The 24,037-nt window shown below is 38.2% G+C and overlaps 2 protein-coding genes across 2 annotated transcripts; both read right to left on the bottom strand.

Moving 5' to 3' along the window:
• Positions 1-2,220: 2,220 nt before the first annotated feature.
• Positions 2,221-3,525, bottom strand: LOC128854988 (glutathione S-transferase D1-like). The gene is made up of 2 exons (XM_054089523.1): positions 3,416-3,525; positions 2,221-3,228 (listed from the first exon to the last, which is right to left on the bottom strand). The coding sequence occupies exon 2, from the start codon at positions 3,225-3,227 to the stop codon at positions 2,580-2,582; it is 648 nt and encodes a 215-aa protein (XP_053945498.1). The 5' UTR covers position 3,228; positions 3,416-3,525; the 3' UTR covers positions 2,221-2,579.
• A 16,564-nt stretch (positions 3,526-20,089) lies between these two features.
• LOC128854989 (glutathione S-transferase 1-1-like) lies at positions 20,090-23,542 on the bottom strand. Its single transcript, XM_054089524.1, has 2 exons — positions 23,436-23,542; positions 20,090-21,217 (listed from the first exon to the last, which is right to left on the bottom strand). Exon 2 carries the CDS (start codon positions 21,208-21,210, stop codon positions 20,581-20,583), a length of 630 nt encoding a protein of 209 aa, XP_053945499.1. The 5' UTR covers positions 21,211-21,217; positions 23,436-23,542; the 3' UTR covers positions 20,090-20,580.
• Between the last annotated feature and the right edge of the window lie 495 nt (positions 23,543-24,037).

Consider the following 24,037-nt stretch of genomic DNA (forward strand, 5'->3'; position numbering starts at 1 on the left):
TTAGATACCATTTTTTGTTTCAGTAGTACTTACCCATCAGATCTTAGTTCGTACGACCCTGACGTGCCACCTTAATGCCAGTAAATTAAAGTTCGCTAAAATTCATTAAAATTTATCTATTTTTGTTCTTAGCGCACGGCCTTTTTAATTATCGTTATATTCTCGACATTTATATTTGAATCTTGATACAAATATCGACGTTTTCGCCTGAAGAAGAGAATTTTCTTTTTTGGTTCAAAGTTCTTTCACAGCAAGTACTCTTTTTAATAAAGGATATTTTAAAAGGCGTGCCTAGGTCTTGTTTGAAAATAATAAAAAATGTAGATTATTTAAGGTTTCACAAATTTTGTTCTAAATATGGCTCCTAACAATTATATGTGAATATTCCGCCAACAAAATTTCGCATTTAGCGATATGTTGTTCTTAAAGATCGACTATTTTCGTAACAACTTAATAATTTATAATTTTAACCCGTTGTTCTATTGTGTAAAATTGTACATTAGTCTACACGACAAACGTCGAGTACTACTGACAGCTAAGCATCACTTTTAAAATACATTTTACTTACCTTCGAGATCACCTCAACTTCAGATGGTTCGATATTTTTAAACACCGATGATCTAATATTTTGGAGTCCATTTAGCAAATACAAGTGGGTTGAAATTGTATGGCAAATTCTCAGACGAACAACGGTGTTAATATTCCGGCATGATGAATTTGACTGGTATTGGTTTTTTGGACCTCGAGAGATTGAAGGATTTGTAGAGATGTTGGTACTGGTTCCATTTGTTCAGAGAATTTTCATAATTGGTACCTACGCCTTACCAGTTTTTTACATCTTCTGAAAGAGTGTATTCGAACATGTATAATGGCACTTTGGTTGCCTCCTTAGCTCTACTATCGGCCTATTCGTTACTTTTGATACCACTGTGGCTTTGAATAACTTTTTACCAAATAAAAAAATATTTTGAGTGATGGAAATCTTTATTTTAGCCATTACGCGCCCCTTGCTTGTCTGTTTGTATACTGCAGCTGTCCAGTTCACAAGTCTCAAATATAATCGACGTAATGAGCGACTTGTATAATTAATTTTGCTACAAAGGCAGGTGAAAAGGAGATTGGGGGCTTTGTTATTAAAATTTTATAATTTGAATTCATTATAGCGGCATACGAAATATTCTGTAAGTTTCATACCCTACTCACCTCTAAAGTAACCCGCATGCATATTCAGAAAGTCACAATTCTAAATTCTTATTCTGTTTCGTAAGTTTCAGCCAAAAATCAATTGAAATTTTTTTATTTATTAGGGAATTATTTTTTTCTTTATTTATCTATATCTAAGTTAAATATTAAATAATTATTTGTAAAAAATATTATTTTAATTTTCATTTTATTACTGCTTTCGTATAAGATAAATCTAAATCCAAAAAATTGGGGAAAAGTTAAATTCAGTTGGAACTCTATTTATCGGCACATTAGCTCGATATAAAACCAGCATGAAGACTTACATTAGGATGAAATTGAAGTTATTTTGCTCCAGAGATTTAGCAGGAACATAGACCCAGTGAAGCAGAATTGAACTCATGTTGCTTTGGGGTAAAAGAAAAATTTTAAATAGATTAAATACTTTATCGACGGAGTTACTAGTAAAATTTACTTATATCGGGTGTTCTTTTAAGAGCTTGAGAACTAAAAATGATAATGCAACACAGAAATGAATGAATGAAGCAGAATATTCGAAAATTGTTTTTATTATAATCTACTCGTAGTAGATAACTTCGTGGCATTTATTTTTTGAATATGATACCCGGCATGTGCCCGCCGCGGCTACGAATTATAATACATGATTCATTCGATCAGTCCAATAAATCGATTGTTAAGCCAGTTGTATGCTCTCAAATCATAGCTATCGATATTGCTGGCTCTCACGCAGCTGTAAAAACACTCGATGGGATCAAATAATTTGTTACAAGGTGGCATTAAATTAATCACCCCATCGGAAGATGTATAATTTTCGCAAATGGTGTCGAACGTGAATCACATTTGACACTTGTGAAGTAGACAGGCCAAGAGTGGAGTATGTAAAGGTCAAATAAAGATTTCCATTTCTTAAAATTATTTTTGTTTTTTATTTAGTAAAAAAATTATTCAAATACAAATTGTAAGATTAATTTTGCGCCATCTTGTGCTTAACAAAATAAATAATTTGAAAAACAAAACTGCATTTCAAAATCTTTTTATTGCCAAAAAAATGAAAAAATAGATACTAAGTTATCAATTAAATTTATATCAGAGTAGATTATCACTAAAGGTGTGTAGAGCATTTTGCGCCACTGCGCTTGCAATTATACGAGTACATATCATGCCGTGTGATCATTGTCAATTATATACATGAAATTTCACATACATATGTATACAAGTAAGCGATCAACACATTTTTCACAGAGACTTATTCAACTAAAGAGAGTATAAAAAGAGAATAAACTGTGTGTCCTAATAACTACTTTATAAAAGCAACAGAAAATATACGTTTCATTTCTCACTTAAACAACACAGTAAAAGAATTCAAGTACTCGTACTCATTGGCCACTGAAGTATTTCTTAAACTCCAAGCAACCTTCGTAATTCTCTTTGTATCCAGGTGTAACGGCCTTCATGTTCTCATACCATTTTTTAATATTCGCATACTTCTTGACATCAATATTGGCACCTTTCGCGAATGAGCTAACATCTAAAGTGCTGATTGTGGCCAAAAGTGACAAATCAGCCAGAGTGAGTGAATTGCCAACAGCAAAGCCATTTCCAGCCAATAAAGTGTTCAGAACTTCCAACTGAGCTTCCAATTTCTTCAGCTGCTGTGGATCAAATGGAGTTTTCTTCATTACAGCTGGGTAAAAATATTGACCGAATTCCATAAACAGATTCATGTCGAAGTATAAACGCTGGTTGATGAGGGCACGTGTTTCCGGATTTTTCGAGTACAGGGAATCGGTTTTGGCATACTGCTCCACCAAATAAATCATAATGGCGCGTGATTCCCACACCGCAAAGTCATTATCCACCAGGGTAGGAATTGTGTGTTGCGGATTGAACTTCAGAAATTCCGGCTTCAAGTGTTCACCAGCACTCAAATCCAACAATTTTTTATTCAAATCAATGCCAACACATTGAGCTGTCATTAGAACGGCACGACAAGGTGCAGAGCCAGGCAAGTAATAGAAATCCATGCTAAAGTGGGGGGAAAAAAACAAAATTGCTTTGAAAATAAAATATATGAAATGTGTATGTGGCAGTAATTGCTATACCCGTAAAACAACCAGACAGATGTTTACATTTAATTGCTATAATCACAGTCACAATAATATTAAGAATTGTTGTTGATTTCTCTAACCATTGTTATTTCCCCTTAACATACCTGTTTTCGAATTGATCTTTTTTTATTGTGCCGCCACAAAAAACCGGTATTCGTGCCCACACTCAGCTGTTCAACGCTCGACTGAATTCTTTTTATGACTGTGTGTCTATTTAAGCCATTTTCGGTAAAAATATAAAATCATTTCTTTACTGTGGAGAAACTAAACATAAACTTATTTAAGAATTAGGCACGTAGGGTTATGATGAGAGCAGAAATAATGGAGAGAAGCTAAAACACTGCTTCTGCTTTTGTGAGTGCAAAAAACTGATGCATTTGAAGTTCGCGGAGTTAACTCTACATTAGTAAATACATTCAGATAACGAGCAATTGCAAATTATTTATTAGAGTTAATGCAGCATTCGGTATTTTACGGTGCATAGTAAATTAATGGATATGTAGACCAGATATGTACATATGCGTATAGACCACTAGTACTACCTGGGGAACCACGTACGAGAAATGATGGGGATAGTCGCATTCGCATTCGCATTCGCAATAATCAGAGTGGAGCTTTTACGAACGCGAAATTTGTGCAGGTTACGACGCGAAAAGAATTTGGGGGCACTAATTACCCACAAAGAATTCTAATACTACTCTACTTTAAAAACAATTACTTATTGTGTAAATTTAACAGATTGTACAATAATTTGGAAATTAACCAAAAAACAAATACACTCAACCATTTGACGAAAACCAGCAAGACGAACACCAAAAAAAGAGTAAGTGCCAATTATATAATAAACGATATACGATACATAGCCCGGTACTATGCTCAAAAAAGTAATATTCTGGTACCACAATAAAAAATAAATAACTTTATCTGACGATCCTCTCAACAATTAAAAGCTGGAATCTGACGAGTACACATTGGGCGAGTTCGTGGACATTGAGAGGGCTTTGGTAATGCCACTTTTAGCTCAATATGATCATCTGCCGAACGACATCTGCCATTGTAAAATGGATGTATTCCATGCTCTCTGAGCGACTGTTAACTGCCGGTGGGAACAGTAACAAACTAATCTCCGGCAGGGTCAAGCAAGGATGTCCCCAAGGGGGTGTTCTTTCTCCGCTGCTGTGGTGCTTGGTCGTAGACTCTCTACTAGCGGAGATGCAGGTACTCCGGACAAAATCGATGACTAGTTAGTGCACGAAACAAGGTCTCTCCGTCAATCCGGACGAAACCAACATAGTCTTGTTCACGAGAAAATGGAAATTGGATGGACTTAGTCTTCCAACACTAAAAGGTGTGACAATTTGTCTTTCCGCTGAAGTTAAGTATCTGGAGTAATCTTGGATAAGAAGCTGATTTCGGAGACACACGTTTCACTGAAGACGATACCCATAGCTTCATTTGAAAGGAAATTTGATGTCAGATTTCCATTGCGAGAGCAATGGAGCAATCCAGAATGCATTCAGGGAGGTTTGACGGATATTTTCTTTACCGATGGGTCTGAAAATGAAATAGGGTCTGCAGCCGGATGGTACTTAAACGATAGTAATAAGTATCACTATGTTTTAGGTGAAAAGGCAACTGTTTTAAAAACGGAAATTTTTGCCATCCTGAAAGTAGCCGAATGGATAATCGAGAAGAGATGGAGCGGGAAACAGATTGGAGTTTTCAGTGACAGTCAGGCTGCACTGAAGGCCCTGGAGAGCGCGAAGCAAACCTCAAAGATTGTTCAAGAATGTAAGAAGAAGCCTAATTCTGTCGCAAAACAGAACAGGCTATATGAGTTCCTGGATACTCCGGTGTTCAAGGAAACGAAATTGCCGATGAATTGGCCAACCGTGGATCAGCGGTTCCCCCACAAGGTCCAGAGCCCATAATCGAAATCAGTTCCGCAGGAATCATGAATTAGATCAGCGATTATGTATGCAATCTACATAAAGAGCGATGGCCCAGTCTAGAGCGCTGCAGAACTGCAAAGTGTTTTGTGACAAGTCCGAACAGAAAACTGTCAAACTTTCTACTAAAGCTTAGAAGGAAAGACGTTTGGTTGATGGTCGGCATTATTACAGGACACAACCTATGGGGTTAGCATATGACCACCATTGGAATCATCGAGAACCCGGTATGCCTGTGATGCTTGGAGGAGGCGGATAGCACTGAGCACTTTCTCTGTGGTTGTCCTGCCTTTGCTAGAGCAAGACTACGAGTTTTGGGTCCCGATGTCGTGAGAATAAGTAATATTCGTTCTCTTAACCAGGAGGATATTTACAGATTTACCAAATAATCTGGAAAGTTCTCACAAGACTAACTACCTTTGTCTCTGTATCTATTCTTTCCTATCTCTTTCTCTGAAACTTTTCTCCTTTCCTCCTTGTCTATCTACTATATTTCCAGAGCCACCAAATCTCTTGATGCTCCTTGGCTCGACCAATTCAAATTTCATTTTCATTTCAATAAAAAATATTGTAAGGTTTCGCACTCAGATATGTATCGCCCCTAGCAGCAAGTGTTCCGAGCGAGCAGTTGGATTTACAGCTCTTTAGGAAATAAACTTTAATTAGACTTAAATTGCCTTTTATTAATTACATCCGCATTTTAAAATTAAAGTACTAAACTAAATGAGTATTAATGATGACCATATATGAGTGACATATATACTTTATATATGTCGACTACATACATGACTCCACTCCCGAAAGTGTCTCACATTTCGTCTCTTATACTCAGAGATAGGAGCCCGAAGAGTGGGTGATGAAGTTAGAAAAATAGTATTAAGTTATTAGTATTGATTAAGCAGTAAAAGTGAAATAAAGTGAATATCTAAACCAAAACTTTTGTTTAAATCTTTCTGGCGCAGTCGGTAGGATCTGTGAAAAAGATCCTAATAAAAAACGAATCTACGTAAATACATATTCCTTGCGAAGAAGTGTAAATTATTATTTTTATTTTTAAATATCCGTTCTGAAGAAAATTGAAAGCAAACACGCTAATAAACTGGCAACAAAAAAAAAAAAAAAAAAAAAAAAAAAAGTTTGTTCAAAAAAATGCTTAAGAATCAAAACAAAATATTGAATATTGAAAAGCTACAACGAAAAACGAATGGAAAAGGTACATGGTGCATACATATAATATTTAAAAATTTAAATACCAAAACAAACCAAAAACAAAGAAAAAAAAAAAGACTTAATTAGGAAAACTTACGATCGCATCGGAATCGGCCTTCATTTAACCTTCAATGCACATTTGCTTTGGATAATAGGCTTTGGTGTGACTTTGAATTGACCTTCTGAATGGATGCTTAGAAGAGCGACGTATGTATGTAAAAGTAAAAAGTGAGATTCGAGAGTAACTTCATCAATAAGCAATTAGTTAGAAAGAGCAGTAAGTAGTGATACATGGATAACAAAAGTGACAAAAAAAAAAAAAAAAAAAAAAAACAACAACATTTGTTACTTGAGTTTACGTTTGGTTGGTGTAAATTTCGTTGACTTCGGGTGACTTTCAATTGATCTTGGCCGCAGTTACTAAAAGAAACAATTTTGTACAATTAGTAACAACAAAATCATTGTTTAGCTTTCACTCTCAGTAGATTTACATTTGCACTTTGGTGTTGTTACATTTGATATAGTGAGAAAGAAAAAACTACAAACTGCAAACTACAAAAAAAAAACAAAACAAAAAAAATAAAAAATATATATTATATATTATATATATACAATAATATAATAAATAAATGGACTTAAAGGAAGAGTTAGAAAACTTGAATGAGTATTTAAGAACATTAAATATTAGCGCTGAAACAAAAACAAACATGGCTGAGGAACAAAAACAAAGAGAACTAGTTATGCAAAATATTAAGTTAATTCAGCCTTTTGATGGTGATGCACACTATTTAGCACTATATATCGACAGCATTGATTCCATATTGCCTGAGGTTTTACCAACGCAACCAGCAGAGCGAGCTTTTTACTTCAATTGCATTTTATGTACTTTACGAGGGGCAGCGTTGGACGTTCTAAGAAGGGAGCAGCCGTCAAATTGGACAATCTTAAGAAAACTTTTGGTTGATGAGTTCGGGGAGCATACACCAATTCCGACTCTTATATTGCAAGTTAGTAATATAAAATTAAGAAGTAATGTTCGTATTCTATGTGAAGAAATAAATAATGAAATTTGTAGAATTAAAGATTGCATTAAATTAAAACCTGTAAGTAGATTTACTAAAACATTTTTGATAAATGAATTAGAACAACTAAGTTTGAAAACCCTCAAAAGAGAATTGCCTAATCATTTAACAGCATTAATTAATGCTAATCTAGCAACTAGTGTAAAATCTGTAATTAAAATTTTAAAAGAGAATGATGCATTTGATTATGAATATAAACGGGATGTAAGAAACAGTTCAAGGGCTCCCCATTACTCTAATAATAATAGATTTCAAAAAGGTGGATTTGTGAACTCTACTTTAACCGATAGAAACCATCACTATCAAACATTAAATAGTAACAACTTTCATACAAGAGGGGTCCCATCAGATAATACTAATTTAAGCCATAATCAATCCAGGCAGATAAATGTAGGCCAATTTTGCGCACAAAAGCATTGCCCTCATTTATTTAATAGCCCTACTAGCGCAATTCCAAGCAATGTCTTGCAAACGAATTCATTGCAAGCCAGAAAGTTTAGCCCGGCTGACTCCAACCAGTCCAGAATACGTAGATACGGTCAACCTGAACCAATGGATCACGATGATTCGAATTTTCAATTAGAAGCCTCGGAGAACTACCCTAAATTAAATTGACACTCAACAACAGAAAGATAAAATTTTTAATAGATACGGGTTCGTCTGTTAGTTTAATTAAACCGTGTATACTCAGCAATGAAGCAATTAAAGTAAAGCCAATAATTTTAAAAACTGCAACCGGAAAAGTCGTGCTAGACAAAGTGCAGGAAACAATTGCGTTTAATAAGCAAAACTTAAAATTCTATGTGTACAATTTTTCTAACAACTACGAAGGACTTTTAGGTTATGATATACTGAAAAAATTAAATTCGAAAATAAATCTTGAAAATAACACTCTTCATTTAAGTGGAATGCTTTATAAGTTTTCAGATAGCAAGAACTCCTTAGAGAATTTTGATAGTCTTCTAAATATTATAAATAATGACGACGAAGAAACAAAATTCAGATTAAGCCATTTAAATATCGAGGAATGTAAAAGCCTCAAAGGGTTATTAAACAAATTTAAACACATATTTTATAAGGAGTGAGACCACCTTACTTTTACCCACAAAATTAAACATAGAGTCAAAACAATTCATGAGGACCCTATATATGTGAAATCTTACCGATATCCGGAAGTGCACAAAGCGGAAGTGGATAAGCAAATAATGGAAATGCTGAAGCAAGAAATTATTTGCCATAGCGATTCTCCGTACTCTGCACCGCTATGGGTTGTGCCTAAAAAGCCAGATCACTCTGGGAAAGATAAATGGAGAATAGTTTTCGACTTTCGTAAGTTAAACACCATTACCGTAGACGATAGGTACCCGATCCCAAACATGGGACAGGGTTTCCACCAAATAGAAATGGACCCTGCCGACAGAAAGAAGACTGCTTTCTCTACGCAAGGAGGTCACTACGAGTTTCTACGTATGCCATTTGGGCTGAAAAATGCCCCAGCCACATTCCAAAGGCTGATGAATACAGTATTGGAAGGGTTAATTGGTAAGAATTGTATGGTGTATTTAGATGATATTGTCATTTTTAGCACGTCCCTTCAGGAGCACATCGAATCGCTCGATAAAGTTTTCCAAAGATTATTCGATGCTAACCTTAAAGTAAAGCTTGCTAGGTGTGAGTTTCTGAAACACGAAACAGAGTTCTTGGGGCATATAGTAACCCCAGAAGGTATAAAGCCAAATCCGAATAAAATTAAAGCGATATTAAATTATCCTGTACCTCAAACAGAAAAAGAGATTAAACAGTTTTTGGGTTTGGCTGGATTTTATCGCAAATTTAATAAAAACTTTGCCAAAATTACCAAACCGCTGACAAACTGTTTAAAAAAGGGAAATAGGATAAATTCGCAGGATAAAGAATACCTAAACGCCATAGATACTATAAAAATATTGATTACAGAAGATCCTATATTCTTCTTCTTAATTGGTGCGATAACCGCTTACGCGATTTTGGCCGAGCTTAACAAAGCGCGCCAGTCGTTTCTTTCTCGTGCTAACCGGCGCCAATTGGACACACCAAGTGAAGCCAAGTCCTTCTCCACCTGATCTTTCCAACGCAGAGGAGGCCTTCCTCTTCCTCTACTACCACCAGCTGGTACCGCATCGAATACTTTCAAAGCCGGAGCGTTTGTATCCATTCGGACGACATGACCCAGCCAACGAAGCCGCTGGATCTTTATTCGCTGCGCTATGTCTATGTCGTCGTAAAGCTCATACAGCTCATCGTTCCATCGCCTGCGATATTCGCCGTTGCCAACGTGCAAAGGTCCAAAAATCTTACGCAGAATCTTTCTCTCGAACACTCCAAGCGTTGCTTCCTCGGATGTTGTCATCGTCCACGCTTCTGCGCCACACGTTAGGACGGGCATGAGAGTCTTGTAGAGTGTTAGTGTTGTTCGTCGAGAGAGGACTTTACTGCTCAGTTGCCTACTTAGTCCAAAGTAGCACTTGTTGGCAAGAGAGATTCTACGTTGGATTTCAAGGCTGACATTGTTATCGGTGTTAATGCTGGTTCCTAAATAAACGAAGTCTTTTACAACCTCAAAATTATAACTGTCAACAGTGACGTGGGTGCCGATACGCGAGTGCGCCGACTGTTTGTTTGAAGACAGGAGGTACTTCGTTTTGTCCTCGTTCACCACCAAACCCATTCGCTTTGCCTCTTTATCCAGTTTGGAGAAGGCAGAACTAACAGCGCGGTTGTTAAGGCCGATGATATCAATATCATCGGCATACGCCAACAATTGTACGCTCTTATAAAATATTGTGCCTGAGCGATACCAAATTCAGACATAGTGGCATACAGGTAACTCCTTTCCGTACTGTCGAATGCAACTTTGAAGTCGACGAAAAGATGGTGTGTGTCGATTCTCCTTTCATGGGTCTTTTCCAAGATTTGGCGTATTGTGAATATTTGGTCGATGGTAGACTTTCCAGGTCTGAAGCCACACTGATAAGGTCCAATCAGTTGGTTGACGGTGGGCTTCAGCCTTTCACACAATACGCTCGCTAGAACCTTATAGGCGATATTTAGAAGACTAATCCCGCGGTAATTGGCACAAATTGCAGGATCGCCCTTCTTATGGATTGGGCAGAGCACACTTAAATTCCAATCGGCAGGCATGCTTTCATCCGACCATATTTTGCATAGGAGCTGATGCATGCACCTTACCAGCTCCTCGCCGCCATGTTTGAATAGCTCAGCCGGCAGTCCGTCGACGCCCGCGGCTTTGTTGTTTTTTAGCCGTGATATTGCTATTCTCACCTCGTCATGGTCGGGTAACGGAACGATAATTCCGTCATCAACGATTGGGGTATCGGGATCTTCACATTCTCTATGACATGCGCAGCTGTCACTGTTTAATAAGTTCGAGAAGTGTTCCCTCCATAATTTAAGATTGCTCTGTATGTCAGTCACCAGATCGCCGTCTTTGTTCTTACAGGAAAACGCCCCGGTCTTAAAACCTTCTGTAAGCCGCCGAACTTTCTGGTAGAATTTTCGGGCGTTGTTCCTATTGGCCAGCATCTCAAGCTCCTCGCACTCACGTATTTCGGCCTCTCGTTTCTTCTGTCGGATAATACGTCTCTCTTCCTTTTTCAACTCTCTGTAGCGATCCCACATGGCTCGCGTTGCGCCCGATCGCAGCGTGGCTCTATAGGCGGCATCTTTTCTTTCGGCGGCAGCATGACATTCCTCGTCGTACCAATTGTTTTTTCGGGCTCGCCGGAATCCGATTTCTTCTTCGGCGGCGGTACGTAGGGAACGAGAAATGTTGCTCCATTGCTCGCGCATGCCGGTGTGTTGGGCAGTGCTCTCTGAGAGCAGGAGTGAGAGTCGAGTGGCGAATCTTCTGGCTGTCTGTTGTGATTGCAGCTTTTCGATGTCGAACATTCTTTGCGTAGGTAGATGTACGTTTTTTGCTGCACAGAGGCGTGTGCGCAGTTTGGCTGCAACAAGGTAATGATCCGAGTCGATGTTGGCTCCTCGGATCGTACGTACATCTAATACACTAGAAGCGTATTTTCCATCTATCACAACATGATCGATCTGGTTTCGCGTTTTTCGATCAGGAGACAGCCAGGTAGCTTGGTGTATCTTTTTATGCTGGAATCTGGTGCTGCAGACTACCATGTTTCGGGCCCCGGCGAAGTCGATCAGCCTCTGTCCGTTACCGGATGTTTAGTTGTGCAGGCTGAATTTTCCGACTGTGGGACCAAAAATTCCCTCCTTGCCCACCCTGGCGTTGAAGTCGCCAAGCACGATTTTTATGTCGTGGCGGGGGCAGCGCTCATAGGAACGTTCCAAGCGCTCATAGAAAGAATCCTTGGTCGCATCGTCCTTCTCGTCCGTCGGGGCGTGGGCGCAAATTAGCGAGATGTTAAAAAATCGCGCTTTGATGCGGATTATTGCAAGACGCTCGTCCACCGGAGTGAACGACAGTACTTGGCGACGAAGTCTCTCTCCCACAACAAATCCGACACCGAATTTGCGCTCCTTTACATGGCAGCTGTAGTAGACGTCGCAAGGTCCTATGTTTTTCTTACCTTGCCCCGTCCATCGCATCTCTTGGATGGCAGTGATGTCAGTCTTTACTCTCACGAGGACATCAACCAGCCGGGCAGAGGCACCTTCCCCATTAAGGGACCAGACATTCCAGGTGCATGCTCTCAAATCGTATTCCTTATTTCGTTTGCAGGGGTCGTCATCAGTGTTGGAAGTTCTCATCCGAGGCTTTGTTGCTGTTTTCATTGGGGGGGCTTTTTAAGTGGCGGGCCCCAAACCCAGCGCACAACCAGCTATGCTGGGATGCTTCGCCTTCTCACGTTAGCTCACTCCCGAACGGGTGTTCGGAAGCTAACCAGAGGATACGTAGGCTAATCCCGGACGTTGTGAGCTGCTTGGACCATATGTAGAAGAATCGTCCTGGCCACTCCCAAGTCCACTTGCGTGGACTTCTACACATGGAACCATCCTCCAATCCTCCTCCTCCTATTTTAGTGTACCCAAATTATGAAAAACCATTTACGCTAACTACAGACGCTTCTAACGTCGCCTTAGGGGCAGTGTTAAGCCAACAAAGCCATCCTATTTGCTTCGCGAGCCGCACTCTGAATGAGCATGAACTTCACTACTCTACGACAGAAAAAGAGTTATTAGCAATGGTTTGGGCCACTAAATATTTTAGACCATATTTGTTTGGTAGGAAATTCACTATAAATAGCGATCATAGACCACTTCAATGGCTACATAATTTGAAAGAGCCAAATGCAAAGCTGCAAAGGTGGAAGATTCGCCTCAACGAGTATGACTTCGACGTGAAATACATCCCGGGAAGGGAAAATCATGTTGCAGATGCACTTTCTCGCATTAAAGTTGAGGAATGTAATGTAGAAGAAGATGACATCGCTTCTAATTGTGCAACCATTCATTCCGCTGATGAGGACAGCGAAAGTTTTATTCACATAACTGAAAGACCCTTAAATGTATGTATATAAAAATCAACTCAAAATAGTAAGAGGAAAACAAAATAGTAGCAACGCAAAAAAAGTTTTCACGAATAATTTTACTTTGGTTACGTATAAAGATCTAACCACAGATTATATTAAAGAAATAATTAAAACTCACCTTTTAAAGAACAAAACAGTTATATATATGCCAAATAATAATGATTTCCTGCAGCTTCAAAATGTGTACAAATTTTTGATTAATACTAGTAGAAACAGAGTTTATAGGACAACTAAGGAATTGGAAAATATTTTTGATTATTCTGATTTTAAAACTATAGTAACAGAAATGCATATAAGTGGACTTCACCAGGGAATAGAGAAAGTTGCAAAATGTTTTAAAGAAAAATATTACTATCCAAATTATCTGAAAGAAATTTCAAACATTATTAATAGTTGCGAGCTTTGTAATCACTGCAAAAGTGACCATATTACATATAAGCTTCCATTCAAAGTTACCCCTCAGACATACGAAATCAGAGAAAAATTTGTTTTAGACTTTTGGAAATGGGACAACGAATATTATTTGACGTGTATCGATTTATTTTCTAAATTCGCTATGGTAGAGAAGGTGAAGGCACTAAACTGGCTTGAGTCGAAAAGAGCTTTACTAAAAATATTTAATACTATGGGACCCCCCAAAGTTATGAAAGTTGACCAAGATCAGGGCCTAAATAACACAAACATCAAACAGTGGTGTGATCAAATGAACATAAAAATTGAAGTAACAACAGGAAAAACAGGTATCGGCGATATTGAGCGACTACACAAAACACTCAATGAAAAGTTAAGAATAATACATACATCAGAAGACAAAGAATTAAAATACTTAGAAATAGAGCAAGCAATTTATACCTATAATCATATAATTATTCACTCGACTACAGGGGAAATTTCATACAATATATTTTTCAATAAACAACCACCAAAAAATGATCCCCAAATAATCAAAGAAAAAAGAATTGAAAATATTAATAAACACAGACAAGAAAATGAAATCGATACTAATTTTGTAAATGCGGAAAATGCAAGAAAACGATTAGATAAAATATGTAATCCGTATAGGCAAGTAAGATTGTTAAAAACGGAAGAAGATGGGGAGCACCATATTATAAAATTTAAAAATCAGAAAGTCAGAAAATATAAAAACCAGTTTAAAAGGAAAAAGGAAATATATTGAGTAAATGAAAGTTCTTATTTAATTGGAATTTTATTTTTATTTATGTAAATAATAATTAAAGAAAGCCATGTTAACGAATCATTTAAATCTAGCAATTAAAAAAAAAATCAAAACAAAAAAATATAAATAATAAAAATAATTTTACAGAATATAAAAATAAAGAATTAATAGGAAAAACTTATATATAAAATGCATATGTATATTAGTTCATTAGTTAAGAACTGTGAAAATTTTTAAAGTTGGGAGGAGTGACATATATACTTTATATATGTCGACTACATACATGACTCCACTCCCGAAAGTCTCTCACATTTCGTCTCTTATACTCAGAGATAGGAGCCCGAAGTGTGGGTGATGAAGTTAGAAAAATAGTATTAAGTTATTAGTATTGAGTAAGCAGTAAAAGTGAAATAAAGTGAATATCTAAACCAAAACTTTTGTTTAAATCTTTCTTATGTATATATATAGGTATATAATTAGCGCTTACCCCATTTATTTGATGATGGGCCGAGGAGCTCCAATTTGTGGTGCGCATCTTGATGCTCTTCCACAATGGAGGGACCTACAGTTTTAAACCGACTCCGATCGGCAGATCGTTTTTTATGAGGAGCTCGCTCGGAGGTTTGCCATTGTCTGCCGAGTACCAACCGCTATTAGAAAAAAATTTTTCTCTCATTTTGGTGTTTCATGCACGGAAATTCGAGTGTGGGCACTTCCGAATGGTAGTCTCGCATCAACCCATTCGGCTACGGCGGCCTCCAAAAATGACTAACGAACTTGTCATTTAACTAAATTATTTCTCACTGTTACTTTTATATTTTTAATTATGTGTGTCTGAAATTCCACTTTCGCAACGGCCCTACTTCATGTCACCAAAAACTGATTTGATAGTAACCCTTTACCGCACGGAGTGAATAACACTGTGGAACAAATTCAGATTAGCAAAAATGAGGTCCATTCTGAGAGTGGCGGGTGAAAATAGAGGCGAAATTAGAAGACCCGTATCGCGCCGTTTGTTTATGTTAGTTCGAATTTTTTTTTAATCGGCCTTCGAAGTTTGCAGTCAAATGCCGATTTTCAGTATATTGTTTCATAAGTACCACAAAAATTTTCGAAATCAATTTTTTCAAAAATTGTAATTGTTGCACAGGTCTCTAGCAATAATTTGGCTTTTACAGATTGAAAAAATATCAATTAGTCGACGAGTTATAGCCAAAAAACCATATAAACAATTTTGCTCCGATTCCGAACTTCGAAGACCGATTAAAAAAAAAATCGAACTAACATAAACAAACGGCGCGATACGGGTCTTCTAATTTCGCCTCTATTTTCACCCGCCACTCTCAGAATGGACCTCATTTTTGCTAATCTGAATTTGTAATCGTAGCAAAAATAATGTATGACGCAGCCATTAAATGATAGGACTGACATTGAAAGTAATTGTGAATGCAAGTAATCTGAAGTGGATGGTCATTATCGAAATATAATATTTATTGGTTTCTTACACAATTCTTCTGCAAAACACAAATTGTGATTTTTTAGATTTTGGACTTTGAGGAATTTGTTTAGGGTTGATGATTTTCATTTTTCCCCTAAGCCTATTTAGCCTACCAAAGAAGTCACGGCTTTTTCTTATGTTTTTTTTTCAATTTTTGTTTTCCAGCCCATCAAACTAAAAAAATAATCATTCAAACCGGCTACCCCGACAATTTATTTTTATACAGTCGACTCTCGTTAATTCGAAATTCGAGGGACTCTTAAAATATTACGAATAATCGAGTGTTTGAAATATTAAATGGTTCGAAATTTTTGAGAGAAAATAAATAAAACTTCGAATTATCAAGTGTTTTTGAGGCTGTGATTGGAAAACTGGGGCCTGACCATCAGCTGACGGATGCAGAAATCAAATACTGCAAAAGCCAGCTGATGCGTCGGGTTATTGCCTCCGGTCCGGAAGCCAACGCGAAGGGCTATGAGACAAAGGACGGCACCATAAAGGTGACGTGCGCGTCTCTGGCCAACTTCGAGTGGATCAGGACCGTGGTCAATAACGTGCCCCCCATGGGGACCACTCGCTTCGCAGTCTACAGCGAGGAGAGTGTACCCCTCAGGAAGGCCATCTGCTGGATTCTGGATCCAGACCTGTCTACGGCGGATGTCCTATCCTGTCTACGTGCCCAGAATCCGGGCATCAACACGAGGCTTTGGCGAGTCGTCTCGTACACCAAGAGTAAAAACCGGGACGGGAAGGAAGGGGCTACTCTTGTGGTGCGAGTGGACGAAGCCAGTGTTGATGTCATGGGCTCACGGTACGGGAACCGTCTGAGTCTCTTCTTTGGGACGGCCAGCTTCCATGTCTTTCCCAAATGATTGACTCGGACGATTCCTGTAGCTATCGTCCCTTGACGGTGACGCAAATTAACTTGCAGCATTCCAAAGCCGCTACTGCACTACTAAGTAGAAGGCTTTCCCAGCTGCACACATTACCCCACATAACAGCAGTGCAAGAGCCCTGGGTCTTTAGGGGCCGTCTCTGTGGCTTAAGTGCTCTGAAAGGGGCCACGTTACTATATGACAGGAGTTCTAGCAGACCTAGGACCGGTCTTATAGTATCATCCCATCTCACTGTGACGGGTCTTGAGCAATTCTGTTGCCAAGACCTGGTAGCGGCTGAGGTGTGTTATAGAGGTAAACGCGGATGGTCGAAGTTTGTGATTGCGTCTGCTTACTTTCCTTACGATGCTCTGGAAGGGCCACCACCCGGGAAGGCCACTAGTCTCGCGAGGTTCTTTGAGCGGCGCAGTCTGGGCCTCATCCTATGTTGCGATGCTAATGCCCAGCATACAATCTGGGGCAGCAGCAAGTGCAATGGACGGGACTCTCGACTATTCGAATTTATCGCGTCCTCCTGCCTAGACATACAAAACAAGGGCTCACAGCCAACGTTTGTAACGGCTAGAAGACAGGAGGTGATTGATCTAACCCTATCAAACTCAAAACTTGGGTGGTCAATCAAGAACTGGAGAGTCCTTGCCGAAGATTCGTGCTCGGACCACAGGTACATTGAGTTTCAGTGTGGCGAGGAGGCACAAATGCCATTGCCCTCTAGAAACCCAAGAAAAACAGACTGGCAGAAGTTTAGGGAGGCGTTGCGGGACCTTGACGTTGCGCCACCAAGACTTCGAAAAGAACAGGCCATTGAGGCGGCTGTTGAGAAACTTAACGCTGCCCTAACCGACTGTTTTGAGTCAGCCTGTCCAATTCGACCTCTCCCGAGCCGGACTCCCGTTCCGTGGTGGAACCGAGAGCTCCAGATGTTGAGGCGTGAGTCGAGAAAACTTCTAAACCGGGCCCTCAAGACTAACCTTGCAGAGGACTGGGAGCGATACCGTGATGTTCAGAAGAACTACAAGAGGCTTATTCGGGAATCGAAAAAAGCCTCATTTAGGGAATTCTGCAGCGGTATTGAATCTCTGAGTGACACGGCGAAATTGGCTAGGTTCCTGAAAAGGGACCCAACGGCAAAGCTGGGGTCACTCAGGAAATCTGATGGCTCCTTCACGGAGCGGAAAAGTGAGACACTCAGCTTGCTGATGGAGTCTACCAGAGGCTCAGTTGTGGGGAGACTCAGAAAATGAGCCCGGCAAACACTGTTTTCGCATTTTTACGGATGGCTCCAGGACCGAGCATGGCTCCGACTCTGGGGTCTACGTGGAATCCAGCGGGACAAAACTGCACTTTGCTTTTGGAATGCATGCATCTGTGTTTCAAGCGGAGGTGTATGCAGTTCAAGAAGCGATGAACTTTGTTATGGAAAAACGATGGAGAGGCAGATCTATATTATATGTGTCTGCAGCGACAGCCAAGCAGCGCTTATGGCCTTAGACAGCCCTCAAACCACATCAGGAGTAGTGAAGTCCTGTAAATCCAGGCTGAACTTTGTCGGCAGACATAATAGCCTGATGCTAACATGGGTCCCGGGACACGTGGGTATCGCGGGTAACGAGACCTCTGACTCCTTAGCTAAGATGGGCTCTGAGGCCAACTTCTTTGGCCCAGAGCCCGCTTTGCCACTCCCCTCTGCGGCCATCACGGCCACGGTTAGCAAATGGGTAACTACTACCCACAAGCGAGCTTGGCAGGCTGAGAGAGGCTGCAGATGGACAAAACTGATGTTACCTGTCATGTCCGATCGACTGTCGCAAACCCTTCTGTCATTAAGCAGAGGGGAGTGCAGACGGCTGGTTGGACTGATGACGGGCCACTTTCTGTGGGCAAAGCACATGGAAAGGATGGGCATCTCAGACAGTGTACTCTGCCCAGCTTGTGAAGAGGAGGATGAGACGGCGGACCACTTCCTGTGTGTCTGCCCCGCCTTCGCCCGAATCAGGTTTGAGGTCTTTGGCACTGATGTGTTAAGAAGCGACCATCTTGGCTCCTTGGCACCACAAGATCTACTCAGATTTCTTCGGAGATCGGGTAGATTTAAAGAAAATTAAAAGGGAATCCAAGTGTAGTACAATGGACTCAATTAATGTCTGAGTGCTGCACTTGCTAGTTGTCCCGACAAAAAAAAAAAAAAAAAAAAAAGTGTTTTTATTTAACTGCTAATGTTTTACATATTCATAATGTGTATTAGTTAATCTTTGAAACGAACGAGTTTTCTTTGAAGCACATTACTGCTGCTCAGACTTTTCAATAATTTTTTTAAGGAGAAAAAGTGCCTGAGATGCTGTTTCATCAATTTCATTTTGTAGAAAAAAGCCGCTAATGTCAACTACTGGTACCATTGATGGGGAGTCCCAAAATTCAAAATTCTTACTAACACACCAAGGAACTTTGCAAATTTGAATTGTCGACTGTTTGACCATATGAGTTCGAATTACCGCGTCGTAGCAATGATTTTTTCGTTCAAACTATCGAGTGCATAAAAATGTATGGACATAATTCGAAATATAAATAGATTTTGTAGAGGGCCCGCGATAGCTTTGAATTAATGATAGGTTCGAAATATCGCAGGTTTGAATTAACCAGAGTCGACTGTTTATCCAATATTTGTATATAGAGATTATATGGCTGTTTGGCAAAATTATCTCGTGAAAGCTTCAACAAGAAGCGCCCGGCCAAACCGCTCGTGCATTCCGCACGACGTCAACGCACGCCTACGTATCAACTCCATACTTGACCCAGACTGTATGCATCTGTGTTTCAAGCGGGGATGTATGCTGTTCAAGAAGCGATGAACTGAAAACAGATGGCGAGGCAGATCTATATGTGTCTGCAGCGAGAGCCAAAACCTTAGACAGCTCCCCAACCACATCAGGGGTATTTGAGTCCTGTAAATCCAGGATAAACTATGTCGGTAGACATAATAGCCTGATGCTAGTATGGATCACGCGACACGTGGGTGTCATGGGTAACGAGACCTCTGACTCCTTAGCTAGAATGGGCTTTGATGTCAACTCCGCCATCCGCTTCAACTTTTTGTTCTGTGCTGTTGAGAATATTGCTGCTGTAGCTCAAAAAATAATGCTGAACAATCTACAACATCGTCATCTGATATCTGGACGTTCTCAACAATTACGCATTCATGAATCGACTGTTCGGCGGATTTTACCTGTAGACGCGCTCATGGTGGACATTTAAATGATGTAATTTTTCACATATGTATAACTACTAAGAGCCGTATTTTGAATAAAAATAGTGAAACCTGAAAGAAGAATACTTTGAAAACCCCCTCATATCACTAGAACTCTTCAAAAATTTAAGCTTAAATATAAATTTAATTATTCAAAAATTTGTTGATGCTAAAATAGTTAGGCAATTTTTTATTCATTTATATTATTTACACAAATATATATTTTTACATACATATATATATAATTGGCGCGTACATCCGTTTCGGGTGTTTGGCCGAGCTCCTCCTCCTATTTGTCGTGTGCGTCTTGATGTTGTTCCACAAATGGAGGGACCTACAGTTTCAAGCCGACTCCGAACGGCAGATATTTTTATGAGAAGCTTTTTCATGGCAGAAATACACTCGGAGGTTTGTCAATGCCTGCCGAGGGGCGACCGCTGTTACAAAAATGTTTTTCTTTAATTTTTGGTTTTTCACCGAGATTTGAACCTACGTTCTCTCTGTGAATTCCGAATGATAGTCACGCACCAACCCATTCGGCTACGGCGGCCGCCTGTATTTATATATATTTTTAATTTAACTTTATTATTTTCTATGCCTTAACATAAAATCTCTAGCATTTCTTCAATGACTTTAACTTAAATATAACTTTAATTATTCAACATCTTCTTATATATTAAGCAGCCTTCCCAGTTTTCCTCCCAGCCAGGCGCAGTTTTCTTCAAATTCTCATACCATCTAGCCACATTCGCATATTTACTAAAGTCATACTTGGCAACGTCGTATGAAGACACAGTTGCCAACAAGGAAATATCAGCCAAAGTCAATGAGTCTCCAGCAACGTAGGTTTGCCCCTCTAGGAAAGTATTTAATAACTCAAAAGCAGGAGCAATTTTATTGTATGTCTCCGGTGCAACAGATTGTTTCAGGATATACTGCAGCACATAGGTGTCAAAGAATGCCTGATATATAGTACCCATGTCAAAGAACAAACGTTGGTTTACAACGGCACGCTTCTTCGGGCACTTGGGATATAACGAATCGTCTTTACCGTATTTCTCGGCCAAATAAATTATAATAGCACGGGATTCCCAAATGGCGAAACTATTGTCCACTAAAGTCGGAACGGTGTGCTGTGGGTTGAGCTTCAAGAATTCGGGCTTCAGATGCTCGCCAGCAAACAAGTTCACGAGCTTTTTATTCAGTTTAATGCCCAAAGCTTGAGCGGTCATGAGCACGGCACGACAAGGGGCAGAAGCAGGCACGTAGTAGAAATCCATTTTATGACTGAAAAGAGAGAAATAAATACTTGCAATATTTACTTATTTTTCATTTGCGTATGTGTTTGTATGTTTACTATTTTGCTTTAAGTACTAAGTAGTTCAGTGTTGTATTTGTTTATTAAATATTTACATACAAATATATGTAAGTATATTCCAATCAGAAATTTTTTGCCTACGACATAAAACGATTAGTTTATTTTTATTTATTTTTTAATGTTTTTATTTAATAGATATTTGCATGAAAATATTTTCTGATTAGAATTTTTTTATATAATGTTTGCAATTTTGCTATTTTTCTTTAAGTAGTGGAAAAATGTTGTTCATTTTGTTTTTGCATTAATTACTACTTCCGTTATGATGTGATAGACTCGTGGCAGGCTGTAGAGGCATAGGCGTATTATACCGTGCGGCAGTAAAACTTATGCAAGAAAAATTTCATATGCACATGAAATGATAGATTTTACCTACAATAGTAATGGTGCATTCTCAGTTTCATCAATTTAATCTTTTATCAAATCAAAAACACTGTATGATATTAATAATGATATCAAGTGAAAGAGGATATATGCAGCTATTAAACAAATTTTGCTTTCTTTTCAGCTTCGTTCTTCTTACTTTCTTATTAAAAACTTAAACAGAATAGTTGAATTTCACTCCTATGAATTAGACAAAAATTGTTTTGCTTATACGAGTATCTCTGTGGTGCTCACCGTCGAACGAAATGGCATTTCAAGTAGCTCTTGCAAAGGAAAATTGGCCAATGAGAATGTATTGGCTTCTCGAGTATTACGTGCGAGATGAAAATGCGCTTCGTCAGAACATTAACTTTGGAAACTAAATTGCATTTACAAATCGTCATATGAATTCAAAAAAGCCCTAAGTTACAAAAAATTCAAAATCGACTTTTTAGTTGATTATCATGTACCGTATCATAATATATGTTCCTTTAAAATTTTATAATCCAACAACCAATAATGACGTTGGTACAAACAAAATTCGAAAAGCCCTAAGTGCAAGCGTAACAAATTTGCCAACCAAAACTGTAACTTACGCCTTTAGAGAAATAATAAACAGTATGCCATGCCATTGTGTGTGTTCTTATTTATCAGTTTTTTATTTATCAGTTACTGACGAAAAGTATTGACGATAAGGTTTTTTGTATCTCTGTGTTATCAGTTAGTTTTTCTTTTGTATGTTTCTAAGAGGCTTCACTGCGTTCGAGTTTATTTAATTAAAACTTAGAATCTCTAAAAATGATTAACGAAACTAATTTTGATAAGTCAGTGTTAAAAAAAACCGTGAATAAAACATATTTAAATTACAATAACTGAATGACCGGCAAAATTTATAAAGGTCTTAATAAGGGAATTGTGTGTGAAAAGAATCCTCGAAAAATGGGCTTAAGATGTCAGTCTAAATATTGTGAAAAAATCACATTGCGTCATTGCTCCCAATATGATGAAAATATGCGCCAAGAAATATTTGATGGATTTTGGAACATGTCGTGGAAAGAAAAAAAAGATTTATGTAATAAGTCAAGTAGAATTAGAAGAAAAAGCACGAAACCGTAACACATTTTCGAGGCGATCGCTATCTAAACGGTATTATTTGAAAGCAAAAGCAACTCGTATCCAGGTTTGCCGGCAAATGTTTATGTCAACTTTTGGAATAAATGAAAAAATGATAAGAAATTGGGTAATAACATAAATGTAGCTTCTCAATAAGGTCACAATTAATTTTTTATTTCACACCGTTGCTGTTGTAGTTAAATAAATTGTCCTATTGTTCTTATCTGATCTCGACTTGAAGAGCTTTTACATGAAACATATCCCAACAAGCTGAGGCTGAGTAACTCGCCTAAGTCCGATAAATTATGATGTGTGTTACTTGTTTTCGTCATAATAGAAATCAGAGAGCCTCAAAATCAAATAAAACTCGGCAAGAAATCGGATATCAAATCTACTTGAATCAGTTCAATTAAAAAACAAAGAGTACTAGACCCATTTAAGAAGATGATCGTTTTATATGTCAAGCTATATTATTTTTATTGCTATGAACATAATATAGTTCTCGGTAAAACAAAATAATATCTCACAAAACAGGTTTTACAAACAACTTAACCGAATACAAATCCCAAAATCAAAGTATCTGCTTACTCCCGTTAGACCAAAATATTTGTCCGTACATTTTCACTAAATATTTAATATGTATATTTGTCTTACCTATTTAAAAGATTTAAAATTCCTGTATTTCGTAAATTTTTATTCACTTCAACAACAATAAAATATAAACTAAACGCTCCTTCTCAACCTACTCCCTTTTATACCTACAAATATTTAGCCGGTTATATGTATATATGGGGGCATATATTTATTAGAATTCCATATCAGCAAGACGGAGAAGAGCATAATAATGATTTTACTCTCTGTAAATATATGACATTTGTAATGGTAAAGCAGATTCAAATCAAGAAATTCATACACATATCCAAGAAACAGAATAGCTGAGTAGAGAGAGCTCTGTATAGATAAGTACACACATATATATGCATACACTATGTTGAGTGTACATACATTTTATGCAACTAAGGTTAATGTTATTGATATCACTGTGCCGTACTCGGCAAGCAAGGGGAAGCTAAAGAGCGTCTAATTTAAAATGTTTCGTATGTATAGCGCTTGATTAGGCGTAAAAAGTTTTCAACAGCGAAATAGATTAAAATATACATATAAATATATTTATAAGCAGAAGATACACTCTGATTCTTACATATACATATGTACGCTTTCATTTCTATTACAAAATGAGTTAAAAATTATTTCAA

Source organism: Anastrepha ludens, chromosome 2 (assembly GCF_028408465.1).
Source record: "Anastrepha ludens isolate Willacy chromosome 2, idAnaLude1.1, whole genome shotgun sequence".
Lineage (NCBI taxonomy): Eukaryota > Metazoa > Arthropoda > Insecta > Diptera > Tephritidae > Anastrepha > Anastrepha ludens.